Below are 13267 nucleotides of genomic sequence, written 5' to 3' on the forward strand. Positions count from 1 at the left end.
CAGTGAAGCAGCAGACCACGGAGGGAAATCCTTCCAAGAGATATGCAAGAGGCAAAATGAGACAGAAGGAGTGTGGGAATGCAGGCGAAAGATTTGACGGTGGGAATGCAGGCCACCAGATTTGACGGTAGCAGTCCAAAGACATCGCGGCTGTTTATGAGAATTCCAACTGCCAATCATCACGGATGACAATTTCCACACATTCAGAGCCAAGTAATACAGAGAATGATACACATTCGAGCCAAACCCCCACAGTACCTGGCTATATATCGCTTCCCCATGTACTGGAACTGGTGTAAGCAGACTCTGCAGAGTTGAAAGGTTATTAGGTTGAAAGGTTATTAGGGAAACAGTAAAATAAAATGGTTTCCAATACATTGCTTTATTTCAACCCATCAGCAACAACACATTCAATAAACTCTTACATCTACCAGTAGCCTCTTACTTCTGGTATTCAGAAATTCTTGGGAGGGTCTTTCTCACCCGGAGAAAATCACTAACCTAGAGGGGAGGCACCATGCTGGGCTGTCGGTACTGTGCTGGGCGGTGAAGCCACTGGGAGGCCTGGGACAAACAGGACTGCCCCTGGACTCAGTCTGCCTCAGCACAGGCACTGGGGAAAGCACAGGGCTGGGGCACTCTCCCAGCTGCTTATTTTTTTTTTTTTTTAAGATTTTATTTATTTATTTGACAGATAGAGATCACAAGTAGGGAGAGAGGCAGGCAGAGAGAGAGAGAGAGGAGGAAACAGGCTCCCTGCCAAGCAGAGAGCCCGATGCGGGACTCGATCCCAGGACCCTGAGATCATGACCTGAGCTGAAGGCAGCAGCTTAAACCACTGAGCCACCCAGGCGCCCCTCCCAGCTGCTTATTGGTCCTCATTCAATCCAGGCGAGGAGCTCCCTCTTTTGGCTTTTCTAAATGGACCGGTCCCTTACAGACATCAAGTGTCTGATTTTTGGGTTGGTTTTAATATATCCGCAATGTTGATTTTTTAAAAAAATCATATATTTAATAAGAAGTGGTTACAATAATGTCCAGTAAGTTTTTCTGGTGCAGAATGTCATCAATCTCTCCCACTTGTAACTTAGCAGAGAGAACGATCATGACTAGGAACCAAGACTGTAATTCAAAATGCAAAAAGCTCTGATCACAGGTTTTCGCCTGAGTTTAGGGAAATATATTTGGCAGCGAAACCATGACCCCAATTACCAGATATAAAGCTATTTACAGTTATAATTTATCAATTGTTACGAATAATCATAGTACTGCAGAAACAATAATGTGTTTGATTGGGTGTCCAAGGTCTTGCTGGGATGTTATAGAATATACATAAATCTATAACATATATCTATAATCTATAACATAATCTATAACACCTATAACATGTAATATGTTATAGAATATATGTAAATTTTCTAAAAATCTAAAAAATTTTGGATTTGAAAAATCATTTGGCCTCAGCGATTTTATTTAAAGTAGGCGCCGTGCCCAGGGTGGAGCCCAATGCAGGGCTTGAACTCATAACCCTGAGATCAAAACCTGAGCTGAGATCAAGATTTGGACGCTTAACTGACTGAGCCACCCAGGTGCTCCCTGGCCCTAGCAAATTTTGGTAAGGGATTGTGGATTCGTGGGGTTTTTTCTTTTCTTTTCTTTTTTTTAAAGCAAAGAGCTTAAAGGAGATCAGAAACTTAGATTGAAGAGATGAAAGGGGGGTAATATAGATAAAATGTAAGACTTCACTTACATTTAAAAATTATAGCTATTTTTGTCTCCATATTTACATCTGCTTAAGCTACATTAGACTCCTTTGAAACGTAGCATTCACCCAATCCAACTAATAAATTGTGTCATTTTATTCAGATAGTTCGTACACAAAGGCAGTTAGCTCTCATCTATAACAACTACATTTCTAGTAATTTAGGGTTGGTCACTGGCCACTGAGTCATGTGCTCCCGAGAGCAGGTGTTGGGGTCAGGTCCAGGAAGAAGAGCTTAAAAACGGTAGATGTCAATATACTACATTCCTAGTTCAACCCCATAGCACTGTTCACACCTCTTAATTAGCCAAGAAAAATCAAGAGGCAGAGAGCAAAGCAAAACTACTCACTCAGATATTGTAAAAAAATCCATAAGCTCAGACGTTGAAGCCTTGTTCCAATATGTAAACAAAGCATCTGGAAAGTAAACATTAATTTGGTCAGAATCATTATGTGCATTATATACTTCAGGGGATGGGGAAAAGATTTTGGAGAATAAACCCTCAAACCCTTTTCAGCTGATCAAAGAACCAACCGCAGTGACCAGTCTTTATTGGTAACGGGCACAAGGTGCATACTGAATTTCAAGAAGCTGCATTTGAACACCTGAACTTTAACTTCATCATGCATCACCTAACACTAGATAGTACCATTTTAACTTACATATAATGTGCTCGTAAGTGGCTCAGAGATTTCAAAGAATACAAGTAGGCAAATAATCTCAAGTTAGGCTCTCTCTCTGCCTCCTACAGAATCACTCTCCAGGAAGGCATCTGTTGAAAATTCTTGCCTGCACTTAAGTCCTCTCTTCTTAACACACACATGCAGAAACTGATGCGTACATACTGCACACACTGTTTTTCCTTTGAGTTTTATTTCAGTAATATAGCTTGGATCTCTTCCAATCTTCTCCAAGATGCCTGATACTCCTCTCCATGAATGCAGTATAACTGAGTTAGCCAGTCCCTTACTGACAGACATTTACTTGCTTTCGCCCCTAATGCTCTGCTCCATTAAATTACGCTTTGAAGCCTATATCCTTTTATATGGATGTTTGCACACTTGTCCAACTACATCTATAGGACAAATATTCTCAGAAGTGAAATAGTCACGTCGAATGTTATGGACAGATGTTGCCAAATAGGCTTCCAAACAGGTAATGTATGCAACTTCCTGTTTCCCAGCGTGATGATGCGGTGCCGTCTCCATGAGGAAGTCACACGCACACCTGCTCTGCGTCAAGATGACCCGCCATATTTTCAGTAAAGGCAAGTCCTACAAGTCCATTTACAGGAATCATTCTGTGTGTGTGACCCTTAACCTTTGAGACTTGCCCAAGAGTGCTACCACCAGATAGTGAAACATTTTTGCGTTCTTTTATTTTATACTGAGGTTGAGAAACCGGTGAAGAGATTTCTCTCAGGGAGAAAAGCCACTGAATTCGGGGGCCTGAGATGAGTGAGAGCATGTCTGTAGCGATGCCGACGGCTCGTGAAGGCGTTCGGCCACTGACTTTTCACTCCACACTTGTCAAGAATGGTGAGGGGCAGGGGAAGCCATGAGCTCTACATGGAGAATCTGTTATGCGTGAGCACTGTGCTAGGTGGTCTCATGATTGCACACTTGTCACATCTGAAGTGCCACCATAATCAGAGGCAGCGTTCTAATTTATAGATAAGCTAATAAAGGCTCAGAGAAGTCAAGCAGTCCTCCCCCTCATCAGGCTAAAGAATCATGGTGGAATGGAGACCTCAATCAAATACACCTGATTTTAAAAGCCACGTTTAGTTTATGAGACCAGTAACATGGTGGGTCAGTGGGCTTCCACCTTTCAGGAATTATGAGTTTAGATTCCAGAGGAATAGACTCGGGTTACTTGAGACTGGCCATCCTCATGGGGTGAGCACCCAAGGAGCCGAGTGAGTCTGAGAGGACCTCTCCGGGGCTACTTGCAGACATCTGTGGTCATCCTAGCACGTACCAGACAGAGTCGCCTGACCAGCCAAGGAGCACCAAGCTGCCTTTCCTTGCTCTTGGCTATTGGCTGAGGCTGAGGTTACTGACCTGGGGGTTGGGGGAGAGAAGACAACTAACCTCTATGAGGGAGGGAGGGGCCCAAGAGTAGAAGGTGCTCCCTGAATGTGGGAAAAGGGAAAGAGTAGCTACACAGTTACACAGTTGACTTTGGATGTCTGTCCGCTAAACTACACTGAAGGCGTTTTCTCTCCCACCCCATACCATACACAAGAATCAAGTCCAGGTAGATACTAAGATTTAAATGTGAAAATTTGAACAATACTATTTTAAAGAGGATAAAAAAGAGTATCTTCATGCCTCTGGGGATAGGTGAAGACTTTTTAAACATGACACACTCAAAAATTCAAATTATAAAAGGAAGGAAATTGTACCTTGAAGGTATTTTTTTTTTTTTTTAAAGAGAAGCTCTAAAACCATTTTGAAGAGGTCACTGCATTTTTAAATCATGTGCATGGCCTTCCAAAGGGCTGCCTTAAAGTTAAAGGATAACTTTAAGTAGGGTGCAAAATTTCTGGAATATTGGTCTTTAAAAAAGTCGTTATGTTCAGTTATAGATCTTATTTATTATTTGAAACTTAAAATATTTTAAGGAAAACTTTCAGCAAAGGAAAAACAGAATTACAAAGCTGGCTAAAACTCACCACCATGATGTAAAGTTCAGAACTTTTGACAAGGGCAGAATTTCAACTTTACAACCCTAATAATACCTGAATAAGTGCCCAGTGCTTTGCTATTTGGTCATCATTCGAGGAAAATTATTTTCTGTTTGTTGTGTTTTTAAAAGCTACTTTAAAGTAACAAATTGACAGAATAAAAAAATAACCCAGTTCTGAAGCATTTTAGGGACAGGTACATGGTTCCTACCATCTCGTACTAAGGTCTGGCTATTAATGCTGCAGAAATGGAAGCTTAATATAAAAGAAACATTCTTCTCAGGCAGAAATGCCTTCCACTGGATGTTTAAGGCCCATACTGACTGCCACTACACACAGGCAGCACGAGAGGCCTTCAGCATTTTGTTTTCAGAAGACTTTGCCTTCACTCAATACACTTCGCAGGACACTTTCTGATACACTGAGCAAGTCAGACAAGATTTCTGATCAAGGAAGAAACATGACACTGTACCATGGCATGATTTCAGATGACTGCTTATATCACAAAACTGGAGTTGAAATGTCTTATCATGGATGTTTACATGCTTTATTCTATTAAAAAATGTGGTTGTCAAACCCTTCATGAGAAACTTAATCTACTATGATACCACTAACTCCACCAGAAAACTAAAAAATCACATCTCACTTCCAGTTAGAGCCAGGAATGTCACACATACTCTAAATGGAAGAGATGCTCAGATCCCCCAACATTATATATTCCAATTCAAGAGCCTGACTAATAAAATTAGGCAAGTTGCCAATAAGCTTTTTTGGACAAGTGGAATTGTTTTTTTAGGGAAAAAAAAGGCTACCTCATTTATCTGCTTCTGTCTTCTTGGATTACAATGGTAGGTCTGAGTTTAATAAAAAAATAATTTTTTTTTTAAAATGGCCCATGCACATTTTAGAACTCACTTTCTAGAACAATTAGTAAAAACCATTTTCCAAATTAAGACTTTTATTTCTGCTACGTTTAGTAAATTAACATGTATTTCAAATGAGGAAGAAAAGCTTTTTAAGCCCTTCTATCCTTTCAAGCAATTACAAGTTTTAAAAAAGAAACCAAGTACTGAAACAAAGTAAAACCGACATCTTTGCTTTCACCTACCATCAGACATGCTTTTTAAGATGTAGAGGAAACACATCAACAGGCTCTTAATCTCGGACTGGTCAAGTTTGTCACAACGAACCACAGAATTTCCCAAAGTTCCACTTTGTTGGTGCTAAAAAAAGGAAATGCAGGTGATTTTTTTTAAATCCATTATTCCAGGTAAAACAAAATTAGGTTCGTTTTTCTCCCTTGGAAGAGAAAGATTCTTAGAATCGAGTCAAATAACGCCAACTGGAAGGTGTAACTCATTGGTCGACAAACCACAGGCACACCTTCACCAAATACACACACAAGCGCCTAGTCCACAGAAGCTCTGTCGGCTTCCTTCGCTGCTATCCTAAGAGACAAGCCAGCAGCCACAGACCTTTCAAACTGGGTAACCACAGCTGGAGCTACCAGCTCAGTTCTAAAATGCCAAGGACGATCACAATCTCATGCAAAAAAAGGATGTGTGCTAGGATCAAACAGAAATGATGAGTCGGAAGACACTGCAAAACCGACCATATCCTCAGGAGAAGGCCAGTGGTTGAAAGAGGAAATAAGATCTATGCTCCTGTTGTGTACCAGCCACAAAAGCCTGCGGCGGAGTCCCTGTCATTCAGCTGACATCGTGGGGCACCGCTGTGGGGAAAACGACAGGCGGGTACCCAACAGGAACAGAAAGGGACACCTCAGCAGAGCTTGGTCAAAGACCCTAAACTGATGAGACCATTCCCTCGGCAGCTTAGCTCAACACTGCAAACTTCAGAAAGTGCAGGACGCAGGGTAAGAGCAGTTTTGCCACTAGACAGCACATTTACATGTTCAAGGGGTTCACATTAAAAAAAAAAAAAAAAGCAAGAACAAGAATCTCATCTTCTGACTTAAAAAGCCACAGGAGATTTTGAAATCGTCAAAGTTGTACTGCCAATTGAAAAGCAGGATTTTTTATGATTTTGGCAAATACCAAAGCAGAAAGATCAATTAAAAAAAAAAATCTTTCGTTCAAGGTACTGGGGGGACAATTGAAAAAATATATGATAAATAGGCTTAATTATTAACATATGAGTTTTTTATTATAGGAAGAAATACAGGTGCAGTTAGTGGCAAAACCACAGGGTGGAATGCATCATTTCGCCCACCCACTTTGCCAGGGCCGCTGGGAGAACTCAGTGCTTCTTGCACTGGGAGGGAAGGTGCAGCATGCAAAGTTTCCTCTGGCAAAGGTAGGATCGTTAGAAGGGAAAAATCCACAGTGACCCGGTTTTTCCTGGCTGACTGGCAGCTCTCCTCCTCCTCTCCAGCACTGCGTATGACGCAAGCAGAATGCCTCCTGAGCAGCTTCTCGCTCTACATATGAAGGCAAGTCACCGTCAAGGGGAAAGTTCAACAGTCATGACACACACCCACACTGAGATGCTCCCACCTCTATCAGAACCGCAAGGAAGGATAATCGTGTCACTGTCAGCCACAGAAAGGCAGGTGCGATGACCAACCTGCCACTGAAGGACATTCTGCACGTTTCGGAGAACTAGAAATACGTCCCTAAGTGGTTCACGGGCTGATTGGTATGTGTGCTTGCCTTGAACTTAAAGTAACTCAGAAAAACAATGGCCAAGGCAACACTAATCTATCATTGTTCCAGGTTTAAATTCAAGCTTTAGCCATTCCCAAAAACGACAAATAGTCTGACAAAGCTCCAAATAGTCTGACCCTTGATTATTTCAAGAAAAAAATGTTAAATATAAGGAGGATGTGTTGTGTTGGGGGTACCAGTGTGAGCTGGCTTCAAATAAAGTCTCGTCCCTGAATCACCTAAATGATCAATTAATTTTTCTGGAGTAAGCTCTGGACCCAATACCCATTTGCATAGATAACTGTATACATGGTATTCTCTGGCGTACAGACGATGGGGATTCTAAATGAGAGGCATTTTGATGTCCCTACCTGTCCACCTGCCAAAACTATTTGCTCAAGGTCTTCCACTGTAAACAGTGTAAACACTGCCCTGATGTAAAATCTTGGAAACAGGAATGGGGGAGATTTCAGGAAATGGGCCCCATCCTTAGACAATACTCTGATCATAACTCTGATAATAACTCCAGGTTAACTGAGTTAATAAAAAAAAAAAAAATACCCTTAAAGAACACCAGAACACGAAGCACAGTTTACTTTAGGCTAAATCCATTAGTTGTAAGAAACACGTAAGTTGTATGAAAAGAAATTACCTTATCCAGGGAATTGCTTTTCTCACTATTCCTTTCTGGAAGGCTATTCCCCGAATCTGTGCTTATGAGGGATCCTCTTGAATCAGCATTTCTCACACTATTGATGTTTGGAGTTGACGTTGTATATGGAGAAGCTAAACAGAAACCAAGCGAAGACCAAAGACTTGGTGAGATACGACAAAATGAAGATACGTACTGAACTTTAAGGAAAATGGTTTCTATGGCACTTGTTTTTGTTGTTAAGAAATGGGCTTAAGAGTTTCATTCAACCACCTCGCCTTTAAAGAAGGGCCGTAATCTGAAACATTCAGACATAACCGTGAATTCACTTATGTGAGACCACCTTGGATTTCTCAAACAAAAGGAACACACACCGTTTCAGAATGCGATAAAGATGTTAAAAAATTAGAAAGATAAATCCACCTACAACTATCAAATCAAAAAATGAAACCCTGCAATGAGCCACAGCATTCAAACTGTATGCTGAGGTGCCTTAGGAAACTCACGGGGTGTCTCGGGACATTTTACATTTTCAAGAAAAACACGATGGTGCTTGACATTTGCCAAAACTGCGGTTTCAATGTGAGATCATGCTACGTTCCTCTCGATGATGTCGTAGCTTTGTGAAGCTAGGTCTTTGGTGGCTGCTATGATAAAAAGCAGGTACTGGGTGAAAATCACTGTGGAACAGGAAATGAAGACGGTGGTGAGAAATCAGATTCCAAATTTGAGCTGCTGGGCAGTGCCTAACAGGTGTACACATCCCATTGGTAATGGGTGTGGTTATTAAAAATAATTTTTCTTTAAATTTATGTGTATTTTTCTCAAATGCTGATGAAATTGTTCAGACAGATGAACTTCCTAGGTTATGTGGCTGGCTCCAAGTACCTAATAAACAGAACTGTTGGTTGTTTGCTCTGGCCTGGGGACTCAATGAGCAAATTACTGTGACCATTAAGCGTGCTGTGAACAGAGAATGCTTGGGAATCTCTGCAACAAACAGTTACAAGCAGAAAAGAAACTTAAAAATAAAATGTGTGACATCTGTGAAAAAGCAGGACTGTGGGGCGCCTGGGTGGCTCAGTGGGTTAAAGCCTCTGCTTTCAGCTCGGGTCATGATCTCAGGGTTCTGGGATCGAGTCCCGCATTGGGCTCTCTGCTCAGCAGGGAGCCTGCTTCCTCCTCTCTCTCTGCCTGCCTCTCTGCCTACTTGTGATCTCTGTCTGTCAAATAAAGAAATAATCTTTAAAAAAAAAAGAAAAAGAAAAAGCAGCACTGTAAATCAGGAATCAGCCCCCACCTCAGAACTATGGAATTTTTTTTTTTTTTAAATAAGGTTTATTTATTTATTTATTTATTTGACGGAGATCACAAGTAGGCAGAGAGGCAGGCGGAGAGAGAAGGGGGAAGCAGGCTCCCCACTGAGAAGAGAGCCCAACGTGGGGGGCTCGATCCCAGGACCCTGAGGTCATGACCTGAGCTGAAGGCAGAGACTCAACCCACTGAGCCACCCAGGCGCCCAGAACTATTGAATTTTTTAAAGTAAAAGTAGTAGACTGACTTCCTGCCTCAATAAGATTTCAGTATATTACATGATTTTAAAGGACCATCAAAGTACATTCCATGCTGAACCACAAGGCTTGCCTCCAGCTGACAGGCCGGGCTGTGCACGCTGTCTAAGGAGCCTTTGGTGCTGAGCTCCAGCAAGCCGGAAGCAGGGCCTCCCACACCCACACGGAAGACGCCATTCCCCAACACCTCAGAACAGGCCGCCATTTTCAGATGTTAGGATGCAAATCAGCTGCCATGGACTGAGACATTTCTTTTCTTTTTAAAAGATTATTTACTTACTTACTTACTTATTTAGTGTGCTGGGGGGAAGGGCAGAGGGAGACAAAGAATCCCAAGCAGAAACCCCCTTGCTGAGCACAGACCCCAATGCGGGGCTTGATCTCAACACCCCAAGATCACGTCCTGAGCCAAAGTCAAGAGTAGGATGATCAACCCACTGAGTCACCCAGGCAGCCCTGAAACACTTCTAAGTTAATCCCTCCCTCCATCTAACACTCAGGTTTATCTACCACCAACGTCCCTGAAACTGAATCAGCATATTAAAATTAAGAAAAGAAGTGTGAGGGGAATTTGAAAATGGAAGTGATGGCTGGAACGTGTAAACCACTGGCCCCAGGATGCCTCATTCCAGAAGAGAAACTCTGTGATGGATTATCACGGGGAACAGGTAAAAACCTATGAAAAAACTATGAGCCTCTTTCTATACTTAGAGATAAAACACACTTTATGACCAAAGTATAATTACAGTCCTCCTAATATAACCAGACTTCATATTTAATGTAAAACATAATTATCATGAAAAAGAGGTCCTCAGTGAAGTAAAATTAGACCATAAATTGACAGGGTTTTAGGCTCAGTTCCAGAAATAGAATCCTAATCTAAGGCAAACAGATGGAAATGCAGTAAATCAAAATCAACATGTTTAGTAGAACTGGGTTCCCACCGTGTGTGTGTGTGTGTGTGTGTGTATGTGTGTGTGTGTGTGTGTGTTTGTACTTAATGTCTCAGGCCAGTGCATTTTAAAAATCTTAAACAACATGTAAGTAAAATGAAAAGAAGTTCAGTTCACCTCTGTCTTCTTTGTATAGACAGCCCAATGCAAAACACTGAGCAGGTGGAAAAGAGAATCCTGGGCTTAAGAATGTGTGCTTTTTTAAAAACAAACATAATCTTGGAGTAGATTTATCCAGGCAGCAAATCAGTTCTAGAAATCTTCGTGCACCATGTCCAAAGGCATTTAAAAACAATGCTGAAGGTACGTTCTGAGGAATCGAGATTTCTACTAAATAGAGATGCAAGGAGAAAGCCTGCTCTTGAAGGATAAGCACCAGGACTTAAGTTAACTGGAAACTCCTCAGTGAATAAAAGAAGAGTTGCTCAAGCTACCAGAAAACTAGCAAACCCAACTCAAAGGTGGGGGCTTTTCTGGAAGGATTTAAGTCTTTCAATGGGGGTAGGAGAGACAAACCCGGAGGATAAACAAGTCTGTTAGGGTGAATTCCTATGGAAAGTGGATTCAGATCTTAAAATTTAAGAGAGCGAAAAGGGATTAAATCAGTCTCAGATACTTTTCATAACTTCGTCACGAACACAGAGCAACTGAAGGTCATTAATGCCATCGAGTCTTGGTAATGATACCCAATGGCTCATCTTTACGTTCTCAACGCAACCCACACCCTGACAAGGTGACGCAGAACTGGAAAATAAAGTCAGAGTCAAAGCATTGCCTTGTTCTAGTTTGATCATTTCCAGAGTCTTGAATCCTACAGGGTACACATTCCTGGCCCCAAGAGTCATGAAACTGGCTACTGAGAGTACGTCACAGAACATGCATAACACTCAAGAATTGTGCTTGTTATAGTGGCAGTCAGATACTGTCACCATGCAGGGCACTGTGCACATCGTAGGAGATTTCCACTCCTTGCCCTGACTCTGTTTTGGAGAGGTGGACACTGAGGGTGACGAGAAGAGACACGCTGCTCAGGGCAGTCAGTAACTGATGGAGTCTGGATCCCAAACCACCTCTGTCTGACCTTAAAGCCAGGGCTGTGAGCTCTGAGCTCTGCAGACAGTATCTTCCCATGAGAGTCCCTTTCCTGCCCCTGGAGCAGTGGCTGGGTGTGTGGGCAGAGCAGGGCGAAGAGAACAGGATGAGGGCCCCAGGAGAAAGGCAAATACAAACACCATTAGTCCGTCTCTGCTCTGAGCATTCTGCAGGCATTAATTCACTTAACCTTTACGGTATCTAATGAGACCACTATGGCTTTGAAAAATATACGTAAGCATAAGTATGATTAAAGACTGGTACTGTAGGATAAATCTGGACACGGGTGTGGGGTTTCTGATTCTACATTCTGCTCACTTTCATCACCTACGTGAAACAGCACCTTGACATCGAGAAAAACAAGGAGGTAAGGACACAATCAGAATAAATAATACTCCTGCAAATTAAAAGGCTCAGAGCCCTTTATTCTGCCCCATGACCTAAGTATATCCACTGGGTGTCCCAAGCACTAGGCATAGCCAGATGCTTCATTTATTCGAAATGTAGTAAAAGACAGAAATAAAGACAGAATAAATCTCTGGGTGTTTGTGACACTTTCTGTACCACTATCTTTATGAAGCAGTGGGCACAGGTGCTCAATTAGTCAGAATATTAATAAGTACATTTCTCAGGCATCTTCTTCCAAGCATTACTCAATCTGAATCTTGATTTTTGCCATCTGTTTTCTTCCCACGGGGGTTGCTCTTACATTATGTCAGAGAGAAAAATATTCTAGGGAAGGAGATTTTAGGAAACCGATTTTAGAACTGTACTCCTGCCACAGACCGCCATCTCCTCAGCAATTACTCCATCACATTTCATCAAAATCACTATCACCACAAGTAAATCCCCCCCACATCCCCCCCATACGCTCCTGCAAAGACATTCCTTTTCTAAAAACTCCTTTCCTGAAAATCCAATTTGGACGTTTTAGATGATAAATTAATGTGAGCATAACAAAAAGCAAACAGCACAAATGCCTGATTAGGCGTATGGAATCTTCAATTCATGAGAATTTGGGGGGGGGTCTGTATTTCAGGGTTGAGTGGAAGGTTTCCATCATTAAATATGAAAACCAGGAAAAGACCGTGGTAGGCAGAAGCTCAGGCTCCCAGGGCCTCCTGTGAGAGTCGGCGTGGCTCCCACGCTGCGAGAGGGAGGCAGCGCAGAATCGGAGCAGAGGGAGGTGAGCAGAGCGCCGAGCCTTACCAATGCCGGAGATGGCTCCGAAGAGGTCTTTGTGCAGGCTGTTGTCCAGCATGAGGCCAGGCTTCTGCGGCGTCACCAGCGGGTTCGCGGCTGGCAGCGAGTCCTCCTTCATGGTCTGTCCAAGGGGAGAGAGAGAAGAGATAATCGAAGATGACTTTCAAAGAGTCATCAGCTGTCCTTGGAAGGGTCGGGGACGTGCGGGCACAGGACCCAAGAGCCAGTCAGATGTGCGGCGTGGGGGACGCGGGCGCTCAGCGAGCAGGACAGAGGGCCTGGATGGGGGAGCGGACAGGGTGCAAGTGTGTGGGCAGAGCACTCTGGGTCCATAAAGTCACTGTCTGTTGCTCTAGCATGTTCCCCTTCCAGAGCGCAGATGTCCAACATTTCCTCAGACTGTTTTTTCCCTTAGACAAAGCCTCCCATGCTCTTTCTAACTGGAACACTGCTTTTCCTCTCACATCAGAAATCCTCCCAAATGAGCAGCAGTGACTTACAACAGCAGCACGGAAAAGCTGTCCACGCTTGCGGCATTGTGCGCACTCTCAGACAGTGGAGAAATTGTTAATTTTGAAGTTCTGTCATAAAAGGGGTTTTTTCTTTGGTGATTTTCTCAGGACTGAAGATGTACAAAGAGGTAGCATTGTGCCCTGAATTCTTCAGTCAGATCAGAAA

The 13267-nt window shown here is 42.6% G+C and overlaps 1 protein-coding gene across 21 annotated transcripts in view; it reads right to left on the reverse strand.

Annotated features, from left to right (window-relative positions):
* Positions 1-13267, reverse strand: part of DOCK9 (dedicator of cytokinesis 9) — a 283179-nt gene that overhangs the window by 54260 nt on the left and 215652 nt on the right. For all 21 annotated transcript variants that reach the window (XM_046028152.1, XM_046028144.1, XM_046028150.1 and 18 more), the window contains exons 33-37: positions 12596-12710; positions 7771-7904; positions 5561-5675; positions 2113-2179; positions 259-306 (exon numbers count right to left, since the gene is read on the reverse strand). In XM_046028152.1, the coding sequence (XP_045884108.1) occupies positions 259-306; positions 2113-2179; positions 5561-5675; positions 7771-7904; positions 12596-12710 (479 nt within the window). The remainder of the gene's footprint in view (positions 1-258; positions 307-2112; positions 2180-5560; positions 5676-7770; positions 7905-12595; positions 12711-13267) is intronic.

Source organism: Meles meles, chromosome 14 (genome assembly GCF_922984935.1).
Source record: "Meles meles chromosome 14, mMelMel3.1 paternal haplotype, whole genome shotgun sequence".
In the NCBI taxonomy this organism is placed as follows: domain Eukaryota; kingdom Metazoa; phylum Chordata; class Mammalia; order Carnivora; family Mustelidae; genus Meles; species Meles meles.